At 42.0% G+C, this 26,498-nt stretch overlaps 1 protein-coding gene across 5 annotated transcripts in view; it reads right to left on the bottom strand.

Moving 5' to 3' along the window:
* The window catches only part of TSC2 (TSC complex subunit 2), a 3,048,576-nt gene that overhangs the window by 3,010,878 nt on the left and 11,200 nt on the right, over nt 1-26,498 (bottom strand). For all 5 annotated transcript variants that reach the window (XM_044089186.1, XM_044089187.1, XM_044089190.1 and 2 more), the window contains exon 2: nt 8,491-8,637. In XM_044089186.1, the coding sequence (XP_043945121.1) occupies nt 8,491-8,625 (135 nt within the window). In that variant the 5' untranslated portion in view covers nt 8,626-8,637. The remainder of the gene's footprint in view (nt 1-8,490; nt 8,638-26,498) is intronic.

The following is a 26,498-nucleotide window of genomic DNA, read 5'->3' as shown; positions in this document are numbered from 1 at the left end:
ATGGATCATGCAATCCCAAATAAAACCAAGACCCAATCCTCCAAAGGCAGACGTCCTGTCTGGTGGACCCCAGCCATAAACAAACTATACAGTAGAAGGAGGAGGCTACTATATGACAGAGCAAAATCCCAAAAAGGGAAGGCATCTCTGATCAGTATTAGCAAAAAACTACGGGCACTCATAAAATAGTCTAAAGCGAGCTTCGAGAGAAAAATTGCACAGGACACTAAGGATAATCACAAGGCTTTCTATAGTTATGTTAGGAACCTGGGTGGGAATTCCCAGATATGCTCAGAATTAGTCCAAAATAACAAAAAATACACCGAACCCTCAGACATTGCCAACATCCTAGCTGACAGGTTCAGCGCAAACCCCCCCCCCTCCACCACCAAAAGGGCAAATATCTATCCCAGCAGAGTGCTGCCCCCCTTACATCTCAGATGCTCAAAGCAAAAAACACAGCATCAATGGGACCAGACGGTGTCCCGGGCTGCGTCCTACATGAACTCCAAGAAGAGCTAAACCCAAACATAAAACTAATGTTCAATCTCAGCCTTACTACAGGATATGTACCCAAAGAGTGGTGTACAGCAACAGTGGTCCCTCTCCACAAAGGTGGTGCCTCAACAGATCATGGAAACTATCGCCCCATAAGCCTGACTAGCTTGGTCTGCAAAGCTATGGAAAGGATCATCATGGACCTCATAAATAAAGATATTGGGGACCTACAGACACTGGATCCTACCCAGTTCGGCTTTGTTAAGGGCAGATCCTGCCTCTTAAACCTGGTCGATTTCTTTGAAACAGTCACCAAGGCCATTGACGAGGGAACGGTGGTCCACACAGCCTACCTGGACCTCGCAAAAGCGTTCGATACAATACCCCACTCGGGCATTATAGATAAGCTCACCAGCTTAAATATAAACCCCTATGTCACTAGATGGGTTGCAAACTGGCTCAAGGACAGAACCCACATGGTTAGAATTGCTGGAGCCATGTCACACTCCAAACCAGTTACAAGTGGCGTCCCACAAAGCTCAGTCCTGGGATCTCTCTTGTTCGGTATATATTTCTCGGCGGTACAGGCCAACACGGAAGGACTGTGGCTGACCAAGTTCGCAGATGACTGCAAACTGGGCGCCATAATCGACTCTCCAGCCGACACAAGCATCCTCCAAAAGGGCCTCATAGAAACAGACAACTGGTGCCAGAGCCATGGCCTCAAGCTAAACGCCAAAAAGTATATAGTCATCCCCTTTGGCAAAAACAAAGTGCCCACAAATTACCACATAGGTGGTAATCCATTAATTACAGAAGAAGTAATTAAGGACCTGGGGACCCAAGTTGATGGCAATCTCTCATTTGACAACAACGTGGCCAAAGTGGTTAGAAAAACATTTTATATAGCCCACCTAATCATGAAGGGATTCACATCTAGATCAGGGGAGGTCATCGTGCCTCTTTACTCATCCCTCATCAGGCCCATAATTGAGTACAATGCCCCTTTTGGGATGTACCTTACCAGACACAGACACCTGCAGCAACTGCAAAGACCCCAAAAGTACCTCACCAAGAGGATCAAAGGGCTCAAACAGATGCCATATGCTGCCCGGTTAAAGAAACTCCAGCTCTACTCAGTGGCATACCGCCTGCTCAGAGGCGATCTGTGCCTGACGTATAAAGCCATGTCCAACCCGGAATTAATGGACATGCTGCACCTCAGAAAATCCAAATCCCATCGAGCTACGCGCTAGAGAGACTTGAACCTCAGCAGTGAAATAAATAGGACATGCTGGAGGGACAGATTCATAACCCAGAGGCTCCCTTCACTCTGGAATAAAATCCCAGTCCACGTTAGGCAGAGTCCCTCATTGACTCTCTTCAAGAGGAATCTTGATGAGTGGATGGGAGATCGTAGGTTTACCTAATATCACTTCTGTGTCACTGTTAGACAGAGGCACTGTATACTAACCTCGAAAAAGGGCATAGCAAAATTAATTTAAAATGGGTGGCGAAAGCCAAACACACTCTGGCTAGGATTATAAATGCCCTAGGGCAGATAGCCTAGTATGAACCTATGAACCTAATTAAACACTTTGTTGCATCTAGTTTGTATGATTCCTACTGACTGCTTGCTAAATATGCAAGGGGAGTGCTTAAATACTTTTTCATGACTTGTATAAAATAAAGAGTGCATTTACACAAGCTGTGTGTGTAGAATACAGTATTTTACTTCAAGTATATTTCTATTACAAAACTAATCCAGTTTGCCAAGAACAGGATACTGTTCTTTTTTACTGCTACCAGCTACTTTTCAGTTCTTAAAATAAACTCCAATGTCTAACAGAATTCTTCACTTGCTCCATACCTCTGCTCTGCTACTCCAATTTTCCTATCACACTATCAAATGCCCACATTCTGGAACTCTGAAATTTTAGATTAGTTTGTTACATTTTGCTACCATTTCTTACAAAACTTTCCAGTTATCTTTGGTCACATGAAACTGCACTGTATGCCCTTGGCTTACATTAACATATGTTTGAGACATCGATGTCAAGAAATTCACCTCAAAAGTGAAGCTCAAAAAGTGAATCTGGACATCCATGTTCGAGAATACATAGCATCTTGTGCTAGTTTCAGAATAACCTGATTAGAATTCTGTACTTTTTTTTTTACTCTGACTTTTGTAGTACATAGGTGCAGGTAAAGTTCTGTGCACGCAGTGCAAAGAAGGCAGCATAATAGAGGTACAGGTTTTACAGCTTAGAAAGCCACAGCACATAAACTGCTACTCCAGAGTAGTAAGCCAGCAAACACTTATCTAGACTTGCAAAAACAAAAAGTTTTGACTGAAGTGTTTCATGTTTCCAGAAAAGTTTATTTACTAACTGTTGAGCACCACAAAGCAAAAGCTAGTGATTGAAGTGCTGAGGTTCTGTTTAACAAGCCTGCCTTTTCACCAATTTGGGGAAGTAATTGAGGTGCTCTATGCACTACAGACAGGATTTTGATAGGGTTTCTCAGCATACCCATCTTATAATGTTTTTACGATATGGATGTCAAGAAATTCATCTCGAGTGGACTGGAATGAAGCAAAGCCCAACAGGTGAAATTTTTGGTATCTATGTCAAGAGCGTATAACAGAAACCAAGTCAATTACTTTCAGTGCATGAAGCATGAATTGCTCCTATGCACTATTGCTTACACAGGCAATGTGTAAGAGTATGAACATGAAACATTTCAGTGTTTCACTGCTTTGAGGTCCTATAAAATAATAAAGACTGGAAAAACTCCCTTATTAGCCTCAACAAAAAGTTGAGATCCCTCACCAAATCCTCTAAAGCCAGCTATGACGGCAGAATTATGACAGACACTAAAAACAATCACAAAGCCTTCTATAGCAAGAACCTCCATGGCAATACCCAGATTTGATCTGAGTTACTGCACAATGTTACCTCCTACATTGAGCCAACAGATGGTGCCAATATACTGGCTAACAGATTCAGTGCCAACTTTACCGCCTCAAAGGACCAATCACAATACTAAAAGAATGCCAAGTACTCAGCATTACTGCAGCACAGGTTAAAGCTGCATTGTCCAAGGCCAAGAACACAGCTTCCATGGGACCCGATAATATCCCTCGGTGTATTCTGCATGAACTACAAAGTGAACTGGCACCATATCTGTGTGCCCTGTTCACTCGCAGCCTTACCTCAAGCTTTGTCCCTACCAAACAGCGCACTGCTATAGTCATCCCTCTCCATAAAGGGGGAGCGACTACAGACCCTGGGAATTATCACCCCATTAGCCTGACAAGTCTGATATGTAAAACTATGGAGCGCATCATCATGGACCCGATAAAGATATAGAAAATCTTCAAACTCTAGACCCCATGCAATTTGACTTTGTGAAAGGGAGATCAAGCCTGCTCAACCTGGTTGACTTCTTTGAGTCAGTCATCAGGGCTGTGGATGAAGGTAAGGCAGTGCGTGCATCCTATCTCGATCTGGCCAAGGCCTTTGATAACATTCCTCACTCAAGAATTACTGATAAATTCACCAAACTAGGCATCAACCCCTATAATCATTAGGTGGATTGCAAATTGGCTCACAGATAGAACACACAGTGTAAAAGTAGCAGACACCAAGTCAGAATGCTGACCAGTCATGAGTGGAGTCCCACAGGGATCGGTCCTGGTTCCTCTCCTGTTTGGCATCTACTTCTCATTAGTCCAGGCCAACACAAAGGGACTCTGGCTGCCCAAGTTCACAGACGACTGCAAACTGGGAGCCATTAACCTCCCAAGGGATGCAGACATCCTACAGAAAGGCCTCACCAAGACCAATGACTGGTGTTGAAATCATGGCCTTAAGTTTAACGCCAAAAAATGCATAGTCATCTCCTTTGGTAAAAACTCGGTTCCCACTAATTACCACATCAATGTGAGCCCACTGAACACTGAAGTCATTAGAGATCTGGGGATGCAGGCTGACAGCAACCTCTCCTTCGACCACCACATTGCCACTGTAGTCAGAAAGTCATATGTGGCACATGTCATTACCAAGGGTTTTGCATACAGGAAGAAAAAGGTCAGTGTCTCCTCAACTCTTCCCTCATTAGACCAATTAGAGTACAATGCCCCATTTGGCATGTACCTCACTAGACACCTGCAACAGCTGGAGAGGCCACAGACGTACCTCACGAAGAGGACCCTAGGCATTAAACACATGTCCTACACGGACAGACTCAAAAGACTCCAGGTATTCTGTCTCATATCGCCTACTTAGGAGGCGATCTCTGCTTGACTTACAAAGCCATGTCTGACCCAGCTCTGTTAGAAATGCTTCATCTAAAGGAAAAGCTTCATCTAAAGAAATCCCAATCTCTCTGCACCACACGCTCCAGAGATCAAAAGAACATGCTGGAGGGACAGGTTCCTCACCCAGAGACTGCCCATGCTCTGGAACAGACTTCCCATATATGTCAAGCAGAGAACCTCACTGGAACATAGTAATAAAAATAAACAGAGTAAATCAGTAAAACACATCACAAAACTAAGGTATAGTATTATTTCAAACATTTTGTATATAGGTTCATAGTTGAGTACTAGGCTAGCTGCCTTTGCAGGCCATTTTAAGCCTAGCCAATTTCCCCTTTTTGAGCTTCAATTAACTTATCCCATTTGGTGTTAGACTGGCCTTAACCATCCCATGGTCAATAAATATATATATTATCCCTAGTGTAAATAACTGGGATCATACTTAGATAATTTGCGGGGACTATTGCATGGGATAAAGCATTTAGGAGCTGTCTCTGTCCATCAGTAGTGCGGTAGACAGTCCTGGGGTAAATGTTCCATTTCTCATCCATAGATCCCACTTGTACTTGAATTTAAACAGGAATAAATAATGTCCGGTGCCTCCAGACCCAGCTGGCAGCACTGCTTATCCTAATAGGAATACCCCCCTCAAAGTATCTAAAATAAGAGCTTCCTGCCTGAAAGAAGCTACCCTGGAAACCAGTACACACTATCTACCTGAAGTACATCCTACGAGTGGCCAAGGTTAATTTCCTTTACTGCACTGTTAAATTTTGTTCTGTAAAACACTGCCCTGGGTCTAAAGCGACCTATAGTCTATTTTGTAATTAAACACCATTGCCAATAACACTATTTCTAGCCCTGAACTTATCCCTGAACACTGTAGTTTTATTCCACTCTCCCACTCATAGCCCTGAAACTCAAACTCTGTGCCCTCTACCTGTAGCTCACAAATACCCTGTATAAGTATATAAACACAGTCTAATTATATTCCATAACTTTAGTTCTAAAGATATAGCTTCTCCTACTGCTGTAACCTCAGTTTTAATTGAATTACAAAGTAAGTCAGACCCTGCATACTTACCAAGGACTAAACATACACTTGGAGTCAGCCCTAGCTAATCAATTACCTCCTAGATCTTCTGGCCCTGACAGTATCACCTCCAAAAACCAGCTCTCGTTTATCCTTACACCAGTGTCCACGGCTCTAATACAGCCCTTGATCAAACAATTAAAACCTACCACACTCTCCGCTGACCAACTCCCCGCAGAGTACCTACAAATATTAGCCGACGCCATCGCCTATCCAATATCAATACTAATTAATTGCACCAGAGCAGAGGCTAAAATCCCCACCATTTGGAAAACATTCTACGTAATCCCACTACATAAAGGAGGTTTATCCACTGAATTTTCCAATTACAGACTAATTGCCACACTTTCTCCACTTGCAAAGATAATGGAAAAATGCATACATAAACAATTCATGCACCATATAATCCCAAATCACCTCATGGCTGATACTCAACACGGCTTCCGACCTCACCACAGTACGACCTCAGCCCTACTGGCCTTCACCAATACCATAAATAATAACAATTCATATCCTCAGCTCTCTTCTTGGATCTATCCAAGGCATGTGACATGGTCGATCACCTTTTGATTGACACCCTGCAAACTTTCGGGCTAGACTATAATGGTTTACATCCTACCTCAGTGGGAGGCAGCAGACTGTTCTCTGGCAGAAGAAGCTCTCCAACCTGTTACCAAATACCCTTGGAATACCACAAGGCTACATACTAGGGTCCCTACTGTTTTCCATCTTTATTAATGACCTACATACTGTCATCCCAAATGTCACCTGCATTCAATAGCTGATGACTTCACTCTGGTTTGCTCAGCTACATCTCCCTCAGACTTGAGGTCTGCTACCCAGTCCACATTCAATACTGTGGAAAACTGGTTCTCTGATCGTCGATTGTTATTAAACCCCAAAAAAACTAAAATGTTACTATTCTCACCAAACACACGGGTCTATTGCTTTTATCCTCACTATAAATGCAAAAGACTGCACAATAATCTCCCATGACCCCTCTACAAAACTAGGTGTCATCAATGACAACAAGCTAAAATTTGACCTACAAGTAAATCAAACCATCAAGACCATCAATAAAAAACTTGGGTCACTATACAGAATAAAAGCCTTCCTAACACCTCCAGCCAAGATTGCTACAGCTCGCTCTCATCTACTTTCTACACTGTACACTTCTCCCCTTTTCTCCAATCTAAACAAGACTGTTCAACAAACTGTCAACCTGTTATAATCACATTGCCAGATTTGCCACTGGCCTGCCTTTTAGAACACACCACTGTATCAACCTCAAACAGCTTGGGTGGCTTGAACTACCCAATCTAATCCAATACAACCTTCTGATTATAGCCAATAAAATTCTCGATAACCCAAATCTTAGAAACATAATCACTCCCCCCATAACAATCCAAGATTGCTTCGATTCTCAAATAAACTATTAATTCAAACCATCAAAACTAACGATGTCCTATTCGCAAACTCTACAAGTAGAGTCTGGAACTTACTTCCAGCTGATATCACAATGCTCTCTTCCACAGACCAGTTTAAAACCAAACTTAAACACCTGACACTAACCCGACTTTGCCACTGTAATAAGCCTGGCTAACTCCAATTAAGAATGTTGAATAAACTAGTAATCTAGCTACTGTCTATTTGTTCCCTGGCCTGTAAACAGGGGTAACTTTTAGCCTGTGAACTTGTCTATTCATGATTGTCTGCATATACTTTATAAATAGCTCTATATTGTTTCTACTCTATTTACCTGGATAATTTATTTTGTATTTTTTTTTTATTTTATCTGTTTATGCCGGAGGTTTTCTCCCCGGGCCTCCGCTGAAAATGGACATGTATCCAGTCGGACTATCCTGGTCAACAAATGTAAAATAAAATAAATTAAATAAATAAGACAAATCTTGATGAGTGGATGGGTAACAGCAAGTTCGCCCCAGGGATCACTCCAGTGGCTCTACTTGAGAGAAGCACTGAGAACAAACGTCGGGTGGCATGATGCCAGGGGACTTCTACAGGCAAGGCTTGTAAAGGCTCCAGGGCCATTAGCCTAGTACATACCTATTAACCTATGTGCTGCCACAGACAAACCAGCCATAAGCAAAGTCATTTTTCAGCCTTTACTCATTGTCTGACAGCACAAAGCGTTTCATGGCTTTCAAAGATGTAAAACCCTTTCAGCTTCTACAAATTTGAAAGCTGTCCAAGCTCTAGAATGAGACTAGAGCATAACAGCTGTTAGATGTGCTTACCAAAAGCTTGTTATGCATCTTTCTCACATCAGGAAACTACTTGACAAGTCACTTTTTCCTTGACTTTGGAGTGCAATTGCAGCACTCCATGTGTTACAACATGTTTAATCAATACATTAATTTTTTTTATATTACTGAATACACCATAAATGAGTCCTGGAGACTTACCTTCCCCAAAACACCAACAACAATGGGTCGAGCTCAGCCGAACTGGCTTACCAAAGTGTAACACAACAGCATTTTCAATTGGTTAGTTTACTTCTTATCTGCTGATGAGGCACAGTATGACTCAAGGCAACTACAAGCAGCCACCAACTTACCTTCAACACCTCTTCCGTTATAATTATGTCCAGAGACTTTTCATCAGATGTTTTAGGGTTGTACTTGGGTGGGGCAAACCAAAGCAGCCCCTTAAGTTTATCCTTCAAGGAGTCTTTATTCTGTGCTTTTGACATGGTTACTGAATGCTACAAAAAGAAAAACAGAAACCTGTTATTCTTTTATGAAGTAAAGCAGTCCACTGCAATAATCAACTTATAGTAAAGAAAAGTACTCCGCCTATTGCCGAGCAATCAGACCAAGATAAACACAAGTTGCAATAGCATTTAGTGACTTAACATAATGATGGTACAAACAAGTTTCACCTTCAGTAACTTCTAGGACCTGGTTGCAGGCGCTAGTAGTGTTGCTCAGCAGATCAACACTTCCCGAAGGTGCCATACACACTCCAACTCATCAGGCACAGTTAAAACCTGCATGCCTTCATTTCTAACATTAGGGTCAAACAGGAGGAAAATAAAATGAAAATGGTAGCAAAGAACAAAATAAAGAATGGGGATGGAGGGGGAGCACATTACTAAAATGTATCCTTCTTAGATATCCATCACAGTAAACACCCATAACTTTGCCTGATAACACGTAATCTTTGGCAATCAGTTACTACTTTAGCAGCACCTCTTATAAAAGCTCATCCCTGATGAGAACAACCCTGAAAGAGAGGATCTAGACCTGGAGCTGGAGCTGCTGCCTGGATTGTAGAATATTGCAGAGATGTTCAAAGAACACCATTTTGCTGCCTTGCACATCTGGAGGCATTATGTAAAAGCACCATGAAGGCAACATCACTGCTCTAAAAGAAAGAGCTCTTGGGGTTGTGGGTAAAGATTTCTCATGTTTATGGTAGCAAAAAGCAATGCAGTTCTCTAACCACATGGAAATGGCAGGCTTAATCTTGTCCAGTAGATGCTCTGTAAAAGACAAAATAATCTGACAACTCCTGATCAAGTAAGTTCTACTCATGTAAACACTAAAACTATCTATGGGCATCCATACAGAGAAGAAGGTATTCAACATGGTTAGAATCCTCTAGAAATAATGAAAGTAAAATCGATTTAAATTAGGTCATCAAGGAAGGGACAATGCTCTGCACCAACCTTTCCCCCTGGAAAATCAGATGCAGTTATTAGATTCTTACCAGTGGTGATATTTTACAAGACCCTCTTCAGAGTGGGTAAGAAATTCAAGTCTGACAAAGCAGCAGGCTCAGGAGCCAGAACAGCATGCTCCTGGAGTACAAATTAAATATCCCATGGAGAAAATAGGTTTGGGAGTAGGGGTCTGAGCCAGATGGTCTTGCACAAAAAGGTTCCGCAAACGTTCAAAGATGTTAAGCAAATTCAAATTTGTCCAAAAAGTCAAATTCAGATGGCTGATGGACCTTAATAGAAAACTAAAAATGGAATTGAATACTCCTGACAGATAGAATTTGTGAATTGGAAAATAGTATAAATCCACTTTGACTGCCTAGACAGAAAGGCGAGCCCACTTCTCTCAGTAACCTTTCTTAGTAGATGGGCACTCTGCAGAGGCAATGAAAGAAACCACCATATCCAAGAAAAAATTTAACTTAGCCATCATCAGAATCATATCAGTCAAGCCATTGGGTCTGAAAAAAATGCAAGTCAGGGTTACTCTTCCTCGGAGGGTGAAACTGCAATATCCCAAAAGTCAGCAACTCATAAGATTCTGAGGGGTATATGTTTGAAGGAGACAGACAAGAGAAAATGTCTACCTTTATAAAGTGACAAAGGGAGAGCAACGAGAAAAGCATTAGCTTTGTGTAGCCTGGGTTTCAGGATATACCTTGCTATCAGGGGAAATGGTCAAAAGTGAGAGGGATACTATCCAGCCACAATTAAGTTAATACATCCTTTGCTCATCATCACTGCGACAAAGTTGAGGAGAAGAATTTGAGAACTTGGGTGTTAGTTCAACATAGAACTTACAAAAGGGATCATCTGCTGTGAAACCCACATGACTTTGTAGCCCAATGGATATCAGAATACATAGTTTCTTTTAAAATGTACCAGACTACTGTCATGTTGCTTAACTAAATACAGATTACCTAAAAATACTACAAGGGCAATGATGACTCATTTCCAAGATGCTGGGACATCCTTCTCCTACAACCTGCAGTGGTGCACTGGTGGTCAGTCATCTAAAGATGGAAGGTTTTTTTTTCTTTTAAACGTTCAAGGATTTGTCCATGTCAGGTGTGATGACACTTCCTGGAGATTCAAATGGACTGAAGAGAGTTGGAGTGAAGAGCCCAACAAGCACTGAAGGGCCATGAAAGACCTTGAAATCAAGTAAGAGAAGCCATGAAGAAATATCTTATCAACCAAAATGTTTTGGGGCAGCTAAAGAGAGTACACATTTCTGACAGTGTGACAGCTACCTGTCCTAGGCCAAAAAGGCTTGAGAAATTCTTTGTACGAAAGGCACAGCCGGTGAAGGTTACGAAATGGGAGCAGTTAAGACTTTGCAAGGTTCAATGCAGCTTCGAGGGAAGAGATTAGTTTCAGCAGGGACTCCCTTTAATGGGCAACGTTTCACAGTAACATGACATCACAATTTATAAAAAGAAATACAGATATCCACAAACACGTACCAAAACTTTACATCAATAATTTCCATGCTTCATGAAAAAACACATTTATGTTAATTGCACCATTTAATCCTGAAATGTTATCCACTTGCAATAACTGTCATTTTGTTTCACTCGTCTCATGCCTATTGGTGTAATTACCTGCTATTAGGTCTCCATGTTCATGGGCAACTCCATTTTTTAAACCACTACATACCATAGAAAGCATAAATAAGAAATCATTTTTGATAGCATAAATATGCACCACTATCCTTTTTGTCAACATTCTAGTTGTCACTTCTGCACAGAATGCTCCAAATAAAAAACACAGCTACATAAACTATCTTTTTAGAGTAACACGTACAGTATGCTTTTACAACTATTGTTCTATTACAATCACAATCTACAACAGGACCTCCTAAAATAAGCCTGCTGTGTTGAACTAATGTCTGGTCTTACCTGCACATAATCTTGGTACTATCAAGGTGGAGCGTTCTAATAAGTAGTTTTTTTTAATACAAAACTGTGGTCTTTACCAAGTACATTCATTAAATCCTGAATGCCAGAAATAGTCTTCCAGTTTTTTTACATAACATTTTTAATGTTGCCAGACTTTATAAACATATCCAAATAAATGTCCTACCTGGGGATTCAAACTGTGTAGGCCTTGCGCAAAATCTACATGGAGTTTACGTGCTTGCGCAATGAACACCAGTGCTATTTACATACTCATACCACCCAGCGAGTTTAAATTTAAACAAATGGAGTTGTGTGACTAGCAATAGTGTTGCCGGCTAAGAAACTATGTAAAGCAACACGGACAGGAGTAGACATGTAGACCCATTTACCTACAGGCAAATGGGGTCTGCATGATTGCACGGAATGCCACACTGATTACAAGGGTTAATAATACAGCAATGTATACAGTCCAAACACAGACTATTGTGGAATCACATTTCAGGCATATTAATCAAAAGTTGTGTAAAATGATCCGTAACGGTACATGGACTGCCATTCATTTATTATTTATTTACCAGGAAGGTCCGACTGGGAACAGGGAAGTATACTTGGACCACTACGCTAATATTTTCACCAACTTGCTCTACTCCTCTTGTCCCCAGTCATCTCTTGTGCAATATGCTGATGACAACTGTTATAACCATTGCTGACAACCCAACTGACCTCCACTCAACTACCCAGGCATCCTTCCACACCACTGAGACTTGGCTTAGTGATAAACTAATACTTAATCCAAAAAAAAAAAAAAAAAGCTCCTACTCTTCTTCCCTAAAAACATCACCACACTCAAAAGTACATTTACCATCTTATCCTGCAACAACACTACCATCTCAACTGAATCTAGTACTAAACTGCTAGGTGTTACAATAGATGATCAGCTTAAGTTTGCTCTCCATATTACTAACTCAGTAAAAAGAACTCAGAAACTTGGACACCTTTTCCGTAGCAAGAAATACTTAACTAACACTGCCCGAATAACTCTCTCCCAGGCTTTATTACTCCCAACACTCCTGTACAGCTGCCACATATTCACAAACCTAAATTCTACACTTATTTCCAAGCTTGAAACTACCTATAATAAGATCGCCAGATTTGCAGCTAACCAAACCTACAAGTCACCACTGATTAGCACTACAGCACCTAGACTGGTTAGAATTCCCTCAGCTGTTCCAACTATACCAACTACAAATCATCCACTCTATCTACCCTCCTCCTGCCCCAGCCTCTCCACTATCATATCCAAATATTCCCCTGCTAGGACACTAGGCAGCTCAAATCAAGAATTATTAGACATCTACAAACCCAAAACCAAAATAGGTTGCCTTCTCTATAACTATAACACAGCTACATCCTGGAACCAACTCCCCTTGGACATAAAATCGCTCCAGCATAGCAAAAGTTTCAAATTAGCCACAAGGAAATACTAAAAACAAAGTGGTCTTGCCACTGTAGCCAACCACCATCCTTTCACCACCTCACTCAATGTATCTCTAACACTATTCCCCTGCCTCTTCTACCTCTTCCCTTCCTCTATCTCCAACCACACTTAATTCTTACAGTCTCAAAACAACCTACCTGTCTTGTCCGTCTCCTATACATCTCCTACTAGCCATTCTTACTTTCCTTTGTTTCCAAACTCCTATACAACTAGATCCTACCAACTTTAAATAAGCATCTGCCTAACTATTAACTCATTTTGCTCTAAGCAGCTTAAATATTGTAACTAGTCACATTTTCTTCTGCTAATTGTTTAAAACCTTGTTTGCAACAACTCACATACTTGTCTGCCAATCGTTAACACTCTGTATAATTGAATTGCCTGAGGAGCTTTTTTTCTCTCCAGGTCTCTGCTTGTAAGATCCTATAGCTGATTATTAAATTTTAGTAACGTAGTAGTAACAAATTGTTTTCTAGTCCTGAGGAGCTTTTCTCCCTGGGTCTCCACTGAAAATGAGCCAAAAGCTCAGCCAGACTAAACCGGTTAACAAATGCAAAATAAATAAAATAAATAGGGACACACAGATGAACTGTAGGAATAAACGCAAGGAAAGAAGACAGCTGAAACATCTTAATGTACAGCAGATGAGGGCATGTAAATGAAGACAATTGTAGCAGGAATGATTTAGTACAGACCACACACTGAAAATGTATATTATATGACTGTCATACAGGGGGACATAACAATGATGATGTCTTTATGATACAAGCATCCTGACAAGAACAATGGAGAGGACATCAGGGATGTCATATACAATAGTGGTTATGTGCCTATTGCGAAACTCTGCAAATTGAGTTGCTTGAATATGACTATGTCAGCAGAGGTCTCCACCAAGTGGGACACAGGCTCATGGACAACAGTAAACAGAAGCATGTACAATCACGGACAATATCAGAATACCACCACTAGTAATCCTATGTTTCTGACAAGTGACTGAGTGATCATAGATAGCATTGCATAACACACTTCTACAACTATTATAAGTCAGCAATCTAGGAGGGTAATCAAGCACACTGTCCCAACACCAAGATCTACTGGAGGTGTTAGGAAAGACACTGCTATACCTGTATGTGAAATTATGACCAATCCAGGCTGACAGATAAGCATGGCATATATGTCACAAATGTAACCCATAACATAAATGTTGTCAAATAGTCAAGTATGTGCTATGTGCATCACTGGAACAGTTATCACACATGCATCTGGTATAACATCTTGATTGGGGTGCCGCACCACCAGACAATAATGTTTATGCAACAAGAAGAATACCTAGGTATGGCCAATAAGATGTGAGAGCTCACACTGGAAAAAGTAGTACACAAGAGTTACATGTCCTTGGATGATGTGTAGGGAGTTACATGAAGGGTGCATTGTACTCGGTTAGTGATATAATGAAGGCTGTGAACTATGGAAGTATTATGGCCTTTGGTGTGGATATTCTGCACATACTCAGCAGTTGTGCTACATCGCCACTGTGGGCAAATGATGGTAGACATTCTGCATGCCAAGTACATAGGTCACATACCACTTGGTCTGCTCACAGGGGTGAGATGTCTACATTATCACTGGGTTGTGCATTTGTTTCCATAACATACCTTTCCAGACTATATGGAGAGACATGACAGAACTATCAGAATGCGCGCCCCAGGCAGGTGTGACCCTAGCCCCAAGCAGCAGTCTACCTTCACCCAGGATGATGCCACAATATAAACAAAACTGAGACTTCATCCACTGGCTTAGCTTCTGGTGGCAATCCAGGGGGATCCAGTATCTCTAGGCCTGGGCTTACATGGTCAACAAGCCATGCTGCTTTCCAGAGATAGTCTAAATCAGTGTCCTCCGGGCTGTCGGATACTGGCAAAGGCACTTACCTACCCCATAATGCCTTTGTTAGGCAATGTAAAAGTAACAAGTTCTGACATAACAGCTAATAGAGGGGAAACTCAAAGTTCTGCTGCTTGACATCAAGAGTCTAAACATGAAGCTGCACCAGAGGAAATGGCCAACCAGATAGCTGACAAATTTAGAGCAAACTTCATCTCTCTGCCCCCATCAGCCATACCCCAAAGCATAACTAACACCAGCTCTGTGCCTAGTATCTCTAGACAAAGTCATATTTGCGCTCTCCAAGGCTAAAAACCTCAGTGTTACCAAACATCTCAGGTTGCTTACTATGCAATCTAAAACAGGACCTAGCGGATGAAATTAGTGTTCTCCTAACCATAGCCTTAGAACTGGCTTTATTCCAGTGGCGTGGAAAACAGCAGCAGTAGTAATCCCCCTGTACAAAGGGGGGCATCAACCAACCCTATGGAAAGGATCATTGTGGAATTTATCAACACGTACACAGGTGACCTTCAAACTCTAGAACCAACCCAGTTTGGCTCGTTAAGGGTAGATCACGCTTATCAAACCTAGTAGACTTTGAGAAAGTCACCAAAGCGCTAGATAAAGATAAGACAGTGCATACTGCCCATTTTGATCTGGCCAAGGGTTTTGACACAATCCCTCACTCGGGTATTATTGGGAAACACTCCTAGCTGAGGATTAACCCTTACATCACTAGTTGATTAGCCAATTGGCTCACTGACAGAACACATACTGTCCAAGTCGGTGATTCAACCTCTATCAGTAGAGCTGTCATCAATGGTGACAACAAGGATCTGTGCTGGCCTCTTCCCACTGGAATCTATTTCTCATAAGTCCAGACTAAAGTATACAGTTTTTGGCTTACCAGATTTGCTGAGGATTGCAAACTGGGTGCAATCACTGAATCCACTAATGTAAACATATTACAGGAGGAACCAACACAGAAAAATGCCTGGTGCTAAAGCCACACTGTCTGAAAATAAACTCAGAACAGTGCCATTAGTTTTGTTTTTTGCAAAGTGGAATTCCCTGCTAATTACAGCATTGACAACACCCCCGTAAGCTCAAACCCAGTGGTGCATGCCCTGGGAACACAGGTAGACAGCAATCTGAACTTCGACCACCAAGCTTCCACAGTTGTAAGGAAAGCCTTCTACATCATGCACCTCATAACATCCTCTGACCTAGATACAGTGGTCTACCACCACTGTACTTGATCCTCATCAGAACACAATGCACAATGTTCCCTTTTGCATGTACCTCACCAGACAACTGCAGCAGTTGGACAGACCATAGGGGTTTCTCAACAAGAAAATACATGGTCTACAAACCATGCCATGACGTACGTAAATAGACTAAAAGTGTCTTGTCACTGCACTCTGTATCATATAGGGTGAGGCAACTTGTGCCTGGCCTACAGACAAAGTCTCAGACCCTGCCCTGATGGAAATGCTGCACATCCACAAATCTAATGGCACAAGAGTCACTCACTCTAGGGATCTTAACCTAGTCGGTGACATTAATGGAACATGCTGGAGAGACAGCTATAGCTGAAGACATCAGCAGAGTCTGGTGAGAGGAAGATGGTAATATCCATGTCCGATATGCTGGTGTAAAATGCTCTCTCTAACTTCAAGCAAGTGAACACACACACACACACACACACAAATCAGCTGACTGCAGCGAGGACAGCACCAGTACTTAAAAGTAAACAGACTAGAAAACTCAGTACAAGTGCCAAGGCACAAGTCTGCTTCTTACAAGGCTGCAGGACACTATAGTGATGACTTCATCATTGGATGTTTGAGAGAAGATGTTGGGAGCCCTGCATCAAATGGATGGGTAGGCATGTCCAACTCAGAATCCCATGGATTACTAATGTTTTCAAATGGTGACTGCAGGATACGCAAGTATGCTCTGATAATACAGACAGACAGATATACACACACACACACAGACTGCAGTGAGAACAAAACCCCCACCCAAGTACAAGGACTAGAGAAATCAGTACTTTACGCAAACACCATGTTAAAGTCAGACTTTTACAAGGCTACAGTACACTTTACAATGGATGACTTCATCACTGGATGCTTGAGAGAAGATGCTGGGAGGCCTGTCTGGAATGGATAGCTAGCCATGTACAACTGTCAAGATATTAAAGTTCTGAATGTTACCAGATTGATGAGTGTGCAATGTTTAGTATTTGCTGTTGTGCTTCCAATGAGCAAGTATACATTAAGAGACAGCTTTACAAACTATACGCAAACAGCTGTCAACATTACTACCATTATTGGAAAATCTGTATGTATATTGTCATTATAAAAATGTGCATGATATACAGGAAAGCATTTTTTATTTCTGTAGTGTAGTTCCTAAATTTTTGAACAAGTACTAAGAGTTCAAGTTTGCAGTACATTCGGGAGAGGTAAATGACAGCTGCAGTGTAAATGTGTGTTCTTTTCTTAAAAAGTGTCTTCCCCTTGTTTGCTTTTACATGTACTTTCTTGGCATGAAAATTAAATGGTCAATAAACATAAGTAATACATACTAATGTAAACTTTCAATCGTGCACCGCCAAGCAGCTGTTTTGTGAGAATAATGGTGAAGTGTTTACTATGAGGAGATGCTCATTTATACTGCTTTCCGTGTTTGCTTGCAGTTAAGCAGCAAGCAAACGCGAACCTCACAGAGAAAATTATGAGAGTTCTGAATACCGAGTATATTACACACACCTGCTGCTTAGCCGACTCTGTGGCAGCAGGTGTGAATTTGTGGACATATTTCTTTTGGAGCCCAGATGATATAGGGTTTGAATCCAGGTATATCTACAGTGCAATGAAAAAGTATTTGCCCCCTTCCTGATTTCTTTGCATGTTCATCACACTTAAATGTTTCAGATCAAACAAATCTAAATATTAGACAAAGATAACCCAAGTAAACACAAAACTCAGTTTTTAAGTGTTGATTTTATTTATTAAGGAAAAAAAAGCTATCCAAACCTAGATGATCCTATGTGAAAAAGTAATTGCCCCCTTTGTTAAATCATGAAATCACATTTTTGGGAAAGCAGAGTTCAACTTCACTAGCCACACCCAGGCCTGATTAGTGCCAGACCTGTTGAACCAAGAGATAACTTAAACAGAACCTGTCAGTCAAAGTGAAGTAGGCCAAAAGATCCAAAAAGGGAGACATCATGCCATGATCTAAAGAAGTTCCGGAACAGATGACAAAGTAATTGACATCTATCGGTATGGAAAAGGTTACAAAGCCATTTCTAAAGCTTTGAGACTCCAGCGAACCACTGAGAGAGCCATTATTCACAAATGGAAAAAAAACATGGAACAGTGGTAAACCTTCCCAGGAGTTGCCAGCCTACAATTACCCCAAGAGCGCAGCAATGATTCATCCAAGACGGCACAAAAGAACCCAGAACATCTAGAGAATTGCAGGTCTCACCTGCCTCAGTTAAGGTCAGTGTTCATGACTCAACCATAAGAAAGACTGAGCAAAAATGGCATGCATGGCAGAGTTCCAAGACGAAAACCACTGCTGACCAAAAAGAACAAAGGATTGTCTCACTTTTGCCAAAAAACATCTTGATGATCCCAAAGACTTTTGGGAAAATATTCTGTGGACTGATGAAACAAAAGTTGAACTTTTTGGGAGGTGTGCGTCTCATTACATCTGGCATAAAAGTTAACACAGCATTTCAGAAAAAGATCATCATGCCAACAGTCAAACATGGTGGTAGTGTGATGGTCTGGGGCTGCTTTGCTGCTTCTGGACCTGGATGACTTGTGATTGATGGAACCATGAATTCTGCTCTCTACCAAAAATCCTGAAGGAGAATGTCCAGCCATCAGTTTGTGACCTCAAGCTGAAGTGCACTTGGGTTCTGCAGCAGGAAAATGATCCAAAACACACCAAATCCACATCTGAATGGCTTACAAAAACAAATTTAAAGGTTTTGGAGTGGCCTAGTCAAAGTCCGGACTTGAATCCAATTGAGATGCTGTGGCATGACCTTAAAAAGGCAGTTCATGCTCAGAACCCTCTAATATGGCTGAATTAAAACAATTCTGCAAAGAAGAGTTGGCCAAAATTCCTCATAAGTGATGTGAAAGACTTATTGCCAGTTATTGCAAGTGCTTGATTTCAGCTGTTGCTGCCAAGGGTGGCATAACCAGTTATTAGGTTTAGGGGCAATTACTTTTTCACATAGGGCCATGTAGGTTTGGATAACTTTTTTTTCCCCTTAATAAATAATATCATCACTTAAAAATTGCATTTTGTGTTTACTTGGGTTATCTTTGTCTAAAATGTATATTGGTTTTAATGATCTGAAACATTAAAGTGCGACAGGCATGCAAAAAAATAAGAAATCAGGAAGGGAGCAAATACTTTTCCATTGCACTGTAATTGTTTTAAATGTGTATTTATACTACAATGACATACTTTTTTATTCTACATTCACTGTGTGTTACCGTTGCACAGCATGTTTAAGCAGCACGAGCCATTCATAGTTGCTTGGCATTGATGCAGAATGCCAAACTCCATGCAAACACAGAAGCCAAAAAGTGAAGAGCTCCACAATTTTTCTTTGTCTTTACTTGTGTGTGTGGTGTAGGATTCTATTTTTTCACCACCTTAAAAGTGTTAACATGAGGTAGATAGGAAAGTGTGAAATGTGGGGCAAGCAGGGGTAAGAACAAAGGAAAAGCAATATAGGAATGTGCAGGATGGAGGTAAAGAACCACAGCTATCCAAACAGTCTAAAATGAAAATATGTACAGAATATTAGCCAAATTTGGACTGTCATGTCAACAAAGACGGATAACAACAATGCAATCATGATGTATATCCAACTGGACCAAAGTGTGTCAACACGACATGTGCTATGATATTTTTTTTTTTTTTTGGAACAGGTGTCATCACAGTCCCCTTACTTCACTAGCTGTTGGAAGAGCTTGACGTCTTCTCCTACAGACCATAAGGAACAGCAGCCTCTATATCCAGCATAGACGTGCAACAACTGCACTGTGCACAACCCTGCACACCAAATTAAAAGGTCATGCTGCTAAATGCTAGGAGTCTAAACATGAAACTGCACTAAATTGTAAGCACTCAACCCTGGAGGATGCGGACATTTGTGCAGTCATAGAAACCTGGTTCCAAGCTGCGGAGAGCACCCCAGCTATACCATGTTACTCATCCTATCATACATTGAGACCCCAAACCGTGGGCAGCAAAGCAAAAGGAGCTGGTGTTGCTATATATGATCATTCATATTATTTATATATATATATATATATATATATATATATATATATATATATATATATATATATATATATATAGGGAGAGAGAGAGACATATCAGGCTGGTCAATCAGTATGACTCACAGGAGACTTCAGGTGCAGTTAACCATTGAAAATACCCCTATTCAAATCATAGCTAGCTACAGGCCCCCAACTTTAACTCAAGATGCCCACTCCGCCTATCAGGCCTCCTCGAATCTATCAAACTTCAACTCTTTACCCTGATCCTGGACGACTTTAACTATCCAACTTTAGACTGAAAGAACTACTCATGTCAAAACACAAATGCCCAGAGCTTCCTTGATTTTGTCAATGCAAATGCTTTGGAACAACTGGTAGACACCCCCACAATGGGTGAAAATATCTTGGACTTGTTATTAACCAACAAGAGTAACCACTGCAGCAACCCTACAATGCCATACTCCCTGGTAAGATCTGACCACAAAGAGGTCACGTTTGAAGCCATCATCTCCCCCGACCCCCCCAGCTAGGGTCTAAAAACTTCTCCAAAGCTGATTACAACCTCCTGAGGGAAGGTATAAACAGCTTCACAGCCCCCTCCCCTTCCACAAGGAAATGGCACACATGTCCAAACCTACAACAAAGTACTATACAAGCATTTATAGAGATGCATTGAATCAGGAATACCTGACAGGACAAAATCCTCCTCTTCAAGGAAGAGTAAACCTGTCTGGTGGACACCTCCAATAAATAAACTCTATAATAAAAGGAACAATTTGCTGTCCAGGACCAAGAAACAGCAGGTGCCTAATTGGAAGCACTCTCTCCTTAGCCTGAACAAGAAAATAAGAGCACTAATGAAATCCTCCAAAGCAAACAGAGTCCAAAACTGGCCATAACCTACTAAAGACAATCAAAAGGCCTTCTTCACATATGTCCGCAATCTCAAAGGAAGCACTCAGATCTGCTCAGAACTGGTTGTCAAGGACACCACATACAGAAATGCCGTAGATATAGCCAACCTGCTGGCAGACAGGTTGAGTGGAAATTTCAACCCTCTGTCCCACCCATCAGTAAATCAGGACATCCCCGGCACCTGTCCCCTCCCATTATAGCTAGGGAGCAAGTCATCACTGCCCTCTCAAAGGCAAATAATACAGCCTCCAATTGTAATCGATAACATCCCAGGCTGCATCCTACATGAACTCAGGCAGGAACTTACAGCACCATTAGGCACTCTATTCAACCAAAGCCAGAGTACAGGATTTGTCCCTGCCGAGTAGAGGTCAGCCACTGTCAACCCTTTGCACAAAGGTGGAGCGTCTACCAATCCAGGAAATTATACACCCATCAGTCTAAGTAGCCTGATCTGCAAAGCCATGGAGTGGATCATGGACCTCATTAACAAGGACACTGACAACCTCCAAACACCAGATCCCACACAGTTTGGTTTTGTCAAGGGGAGGTCATGCCTGTTAAATTTGGTCAACTTCTTAAAGACAGTCACCAAAGCCATGGACGAGGGGAAGACTGTGCACACCACCTACCTTGACCTGGCCAAAGCCTTCGATACTATTTCCCACTCAGGTATAACAAACTTTCTCAACTAGGCATCAATCCATATGTTAACAGATGGGTAGAAAACTGACTCACTGACAGAACCCACCTAGTCAAAATAAGGGACGCCACCTCAAGCAGTAGACCTGTAACGGAGCGGTGTACCCCAGGGATCAGAATTAGACCTCTGTTTGGGATATACTTTTCTGAGGTGCAGGCCAAAACTGGTGGGCTCTGGCTGACCAAGTTTGCAGATTACTGCAAGCTGGGCACAGTCATCAATTCCCCTACTGATGTGGATATCCTCCAAGAGGGTCTCACCCAAACAAATGACTGGTGCCAGAAACATGGCCTAACTGAATGCCAAAAATGGATCATCATCATCCCCTTTGGGGAGAGTGCGGTCTCTACAAATTATCCCATTAATAACAAGGTCCTAAGCATGCAATTAGTCGTGAGGGACTTGGGCAACCAGGTTGATAGCAAACTGAATTCTGACCACCATATTGCCTCAGTTGTACGGAAGGCTTTCTACATGGCCCACCTCATTAGTAAAGGACAAGGAGGTCATAACATCCCTGTATTCTTCCCTTACAAGACCCATTATTAGAGTTATTTGAAGTGTTTGTGTGGTCTACATTGTTCCGAGTATCACTCCTCTCTGCATTTAATTTTGATTTGAAGCGCTTTATTTAAGGTTTGATCACTTCTATTTTGTATCTTACTCTAGTATTACATTTGTTTTGCTTTAAGTTTTCTGTTCTGGAGTTTTAAGAGTTCCCCATCTACCCACACAGTACTTGATGTGTTATTAAACTTGGTGGCTTTTGAGTTGCCCACCCCTACTGTAAATCTCACTTTGGACACTCCACCCAGTCCCATCTCATCAGCTTATTCTACTGAGTAGAGAGAGATCATTTGGGAAGGCCCACCTCCTTAGTTTATCAATCTTAGATTATCGTGTTTATCCCTTCCCACAACCAAAAAAAAACTGCACTTTATTCATCTGCTTTTACTGTTATTTGTGTTTCTTCCTACTTTATTACTGTAGTTTGCTTCAGCTGCCTACTCCTAAAAGTACTCAATTGCAGTTATTGTGCTGCATTTATTACTGCTTGCTAGTAGCCTGATTAAATTGTAACTGTTATTCTAAAGCCTTTTGGTTTAAGCACGTGGGCTTCACGCCAGCTGTTTTACATTAAGAAGGTTTGTGGTCTGAACTCTTCTGGGAGGAGAGGGTAGAATATGCCCTTCTGAGCTGGGAATTTCTGGTTAAAGGCTTATTGCGCCTGCTTATTTGAACTGTTTCTTTCTGAAATTGGTGCACCTTGTTTGATGTAGCATAGACTAAATTCAGACCTGCTGAATCTAGCTTTGTTTTATAACTGGAGCATTAATCCAGGAAATCTTTGTTTTGGAGAAGGTTCCCCTGCACCCTAGTGGCAGGAGTGTGCAGCTGGAGCTTGTCTAATTGAAGACTGCTGTAACAGGGCTCAGTTTTTGAGCTTTTTTTTGGTTAATTTGTTTAAATCAGGTTTGCTCGTTTGCTACTGTTGTAGTAAAAGTTCTAGCTTGTTTTCCCACCTTTCCTGTTACTAGAGTAGTCCAGAGAAAGACTTGCTGTATTCAGGACTGTATTGCAGTTTGAGTTCCCCAGACCATTGTGTTAGAGGGAAGGCTCTCAGCTTATCAGTGGGAGTGGTAAGCCCATCTACCACAACAGGGATAGTTTCTAGCTCACTTTCAACTTTCTGCTTTAAAAGCCTGTGTTTGTGCAGTTTTGCACATCATGCAGCACCACTAAGCTACGTATTACCGGTGTCAGAAAGTCTACTCTTCAATTTTTCCCTTGGGTCTTACTAGCTTTCTTCTCACTTGCACTTAATTATCTTATTTGCCTAGCACTTAATCTGGTTTCTTGTAGCAATTATTTTAGCACAAGTGCTAACAGCACTAAATGTCCTATAAGGAATCGGCTCCAATACTTAATGACCACCCCTCCTGGCATGTCTAAAGGTCAGCTCTCTGTGCTTTCTCCTATTAACCTGGTGAACTTGGGCATTCTGAGGCAGTGCAGCAACTGCCTCATGTACACAGACAATCCTCTGCTCTAACCTCCCAACACACAGACTTGTGAGAGATGCACTTGTATATCAAAACTGGAAGACATGCACTCGACAGCCAAGACCGGAATAGCTGGTCAAGAAGAGGTGGTCAACACCTGCACCACACCACCTGGAAAGCTATAACACACCATCACAGCTCTCTCAGAAAAACACAAACCACACACCCACCTTCCTGGAGGCTCTCAATAGAAATCGACCCAAACAGCAGAGACCTCCAAATACGAAACGCACTCTACCACCACAACACAGCATAAATCACAAGACACATAGCTCACCTACACAGTGTGCCCCTCAACCTAAGCCCCTAAGGCAAAATAGCTTGCCCAATACACTAATCACAGCTGACTCGATAGTAAGGCACACTGAAGTCCCACTTACTAGGTTGAATAAGGAAAGGGTAACAAAAGTCAGATGTCGGTCAGGTGCCAGAATCCAACACATAACACACACAGTCAGGTCACTCCACAAGTACACGTATGACTCTGTCATTGTCCATGTAGGTATGAATGACCCGAGACTACCTCCCTGGACTGGTGTCATTCTAAGGGGGTCCAGTATCCCATCTGCTTGGGATGACATGATTGACAGACCTCGATGATTTGACATCCCTAGATTTCCAGATACTGGCCAACGCTCTTGCCACCCCTATAGTGCCTTTTTTAGGCGGTGGTCCAAAGACCAAAATTACCACAGGTAACAGCTATAAATAAATGCAATCAGAGGGTCATGATGCTCAATGCTAGAAGTTTAAATCTCAAGATGCACTCGCTCGAAGGACTCCTCAAAATGGAGAACATCGACATTTGTGCTGTAACGGAGACCTGGTTTAAAGCAGCAGAAAGCACACTTGCCCTACCAGGCTATAACTCATTCCACACCTTTCGGCCACAGAAAATGGATTGAAGCTCCAAAGGCGGTGGCATCTCCATATTCATAAAGGATATGCACACCTCCAGCCTAGCAGCCCAGCATAACGCATCAGAGATACTTCAGGTTCAACTAACAGTGAGTAAGATGGCAATTCAGGTCATAGTCTGCTATAGGTCCCAAACCATGTCCCAAGACTCTCAATCCCTCTCCATAAAGAGGGAGCAACTACAGACCCTGGGAATTATCGCCCCATTAGCCTGACAAGTCTGATATGCAAGGCTATGGAGCACATCATCATGGACCTAATTAACAAGAATATAGGGAATCTCCAAACTCTGGATTCCATGCAATTTGGTTTTGTGAAGGGTAGATCATGCCTGCTCAACCTGGTTGACTTCTTTGAGTCAGGTCACCAGTGCTGTGGATGAGGGCAAGGCAATTCATACAGCCTACCTCGATCTGGCCAAGGCCTATGATACCATTCCCAGCTCAGGAATTATTGATAGACTCGCCAAACTAGACATCAACCCCTATATCACTAGGTGGGTTGCAAATTGGCTCACAGATAGAACGCACAGTGTGAAAGGAGCAGATTCCAAGTCAGACTGCCAACCAGTCACGAGTGGAGTCCCACAGGGATCGGTCCTGGGTCCTCTCCTGTTTGGCATCTACTTCCCAGATGTCCAGGCCAACACAGAGGGACTCTGGCTGACCAAGTTCATGGACTATTGCAAGCTGGGAGCCATTATTAACTCCCCAAGTGATGTAGACATACAACAGGAAAGGCCTCACCGAGACCAACGACTGATGTCGAAACCATTGCCTTAAGCTTAACGTCAAAAAATGCGTCATCATTCCCTTTGGTAAAAATTCAGTTCCCACTAATTACCACAGTGATGGTAGCCCACTGAAGGCATTACATGAGATCTGGGGATACAGGTTGACAGCAACCTCTCCGACCACCACATTGCCACTGTGGTCAGAAAGTCCTATGTGGCACATCTCATTACCAAGGGTTTTGCATCCAGGAAGAAAGATGATCATCTCTCTCTACTCTTCCCTCATTAGACCAAAGAGTATAATGCCCCATTTGGCATGCACTTCACTTAACACCTGCAACAGCTGGAAAGGCCACAAAAGTACCTCACGAAGAGGATCCTAGACCTTAAACACATGCCCTACATGGACAGACAAAAAAAATGCAGCTTTTCTCTGTCGTTTAAGAGGCTATCTCTGCTCAACTTACAAAGCCATGTCTGACCCAGCCCTATTAGAAGTGTTACATCTAAAGAAATCCCAATCCCTCCGCACCACATGCTCCAGGGACCTCAACCTCATTACCACAATCAAACAGAACATGCTGGAGGAACAGGTTCATAACCCAGAGACTGCCAATGCTCTGGAACAGACTTCCCATATACATCAAGCAGAGCACCTTACTGATCCTTGTCAAGAGAAATCTTGATGAGTGGATGAGAAATAGAAAGTTCACCCCGGGGATCACTCCAGTGGCTCCGATAGACACACTGGAAACTAACGGCAGCATAATGCCAGGGCACTTCAATGGGCTAGCCTTGTAAAGGCTCCAGAGCCATTGGCCTAGTACACACCTATGACCCTATTATTGACTACAATGCCTCTTTTGCCATGTACCTCACAAAGCACATGCAACAGCTGGAGAGAC

The sequence above is a fragment of the Protopterus annectens genome, chromosome 12.part0 (assembly GCF_019279795.1).
Source record: "Protopterus annectens isolate FY-2018-M chromosome 12.part0, PAN1.0, whole genome shotgun sequence".
NCBI lineage: Eukaryota > Metazoa > Chordata > Ceratodontiformes > Protopteridae > Protopterus > Protopterus annectens.
Note: the sequence above shows the minus strand (reverse complement) of the source record. Positions and strands in the feature narration are given on the sequence as shown.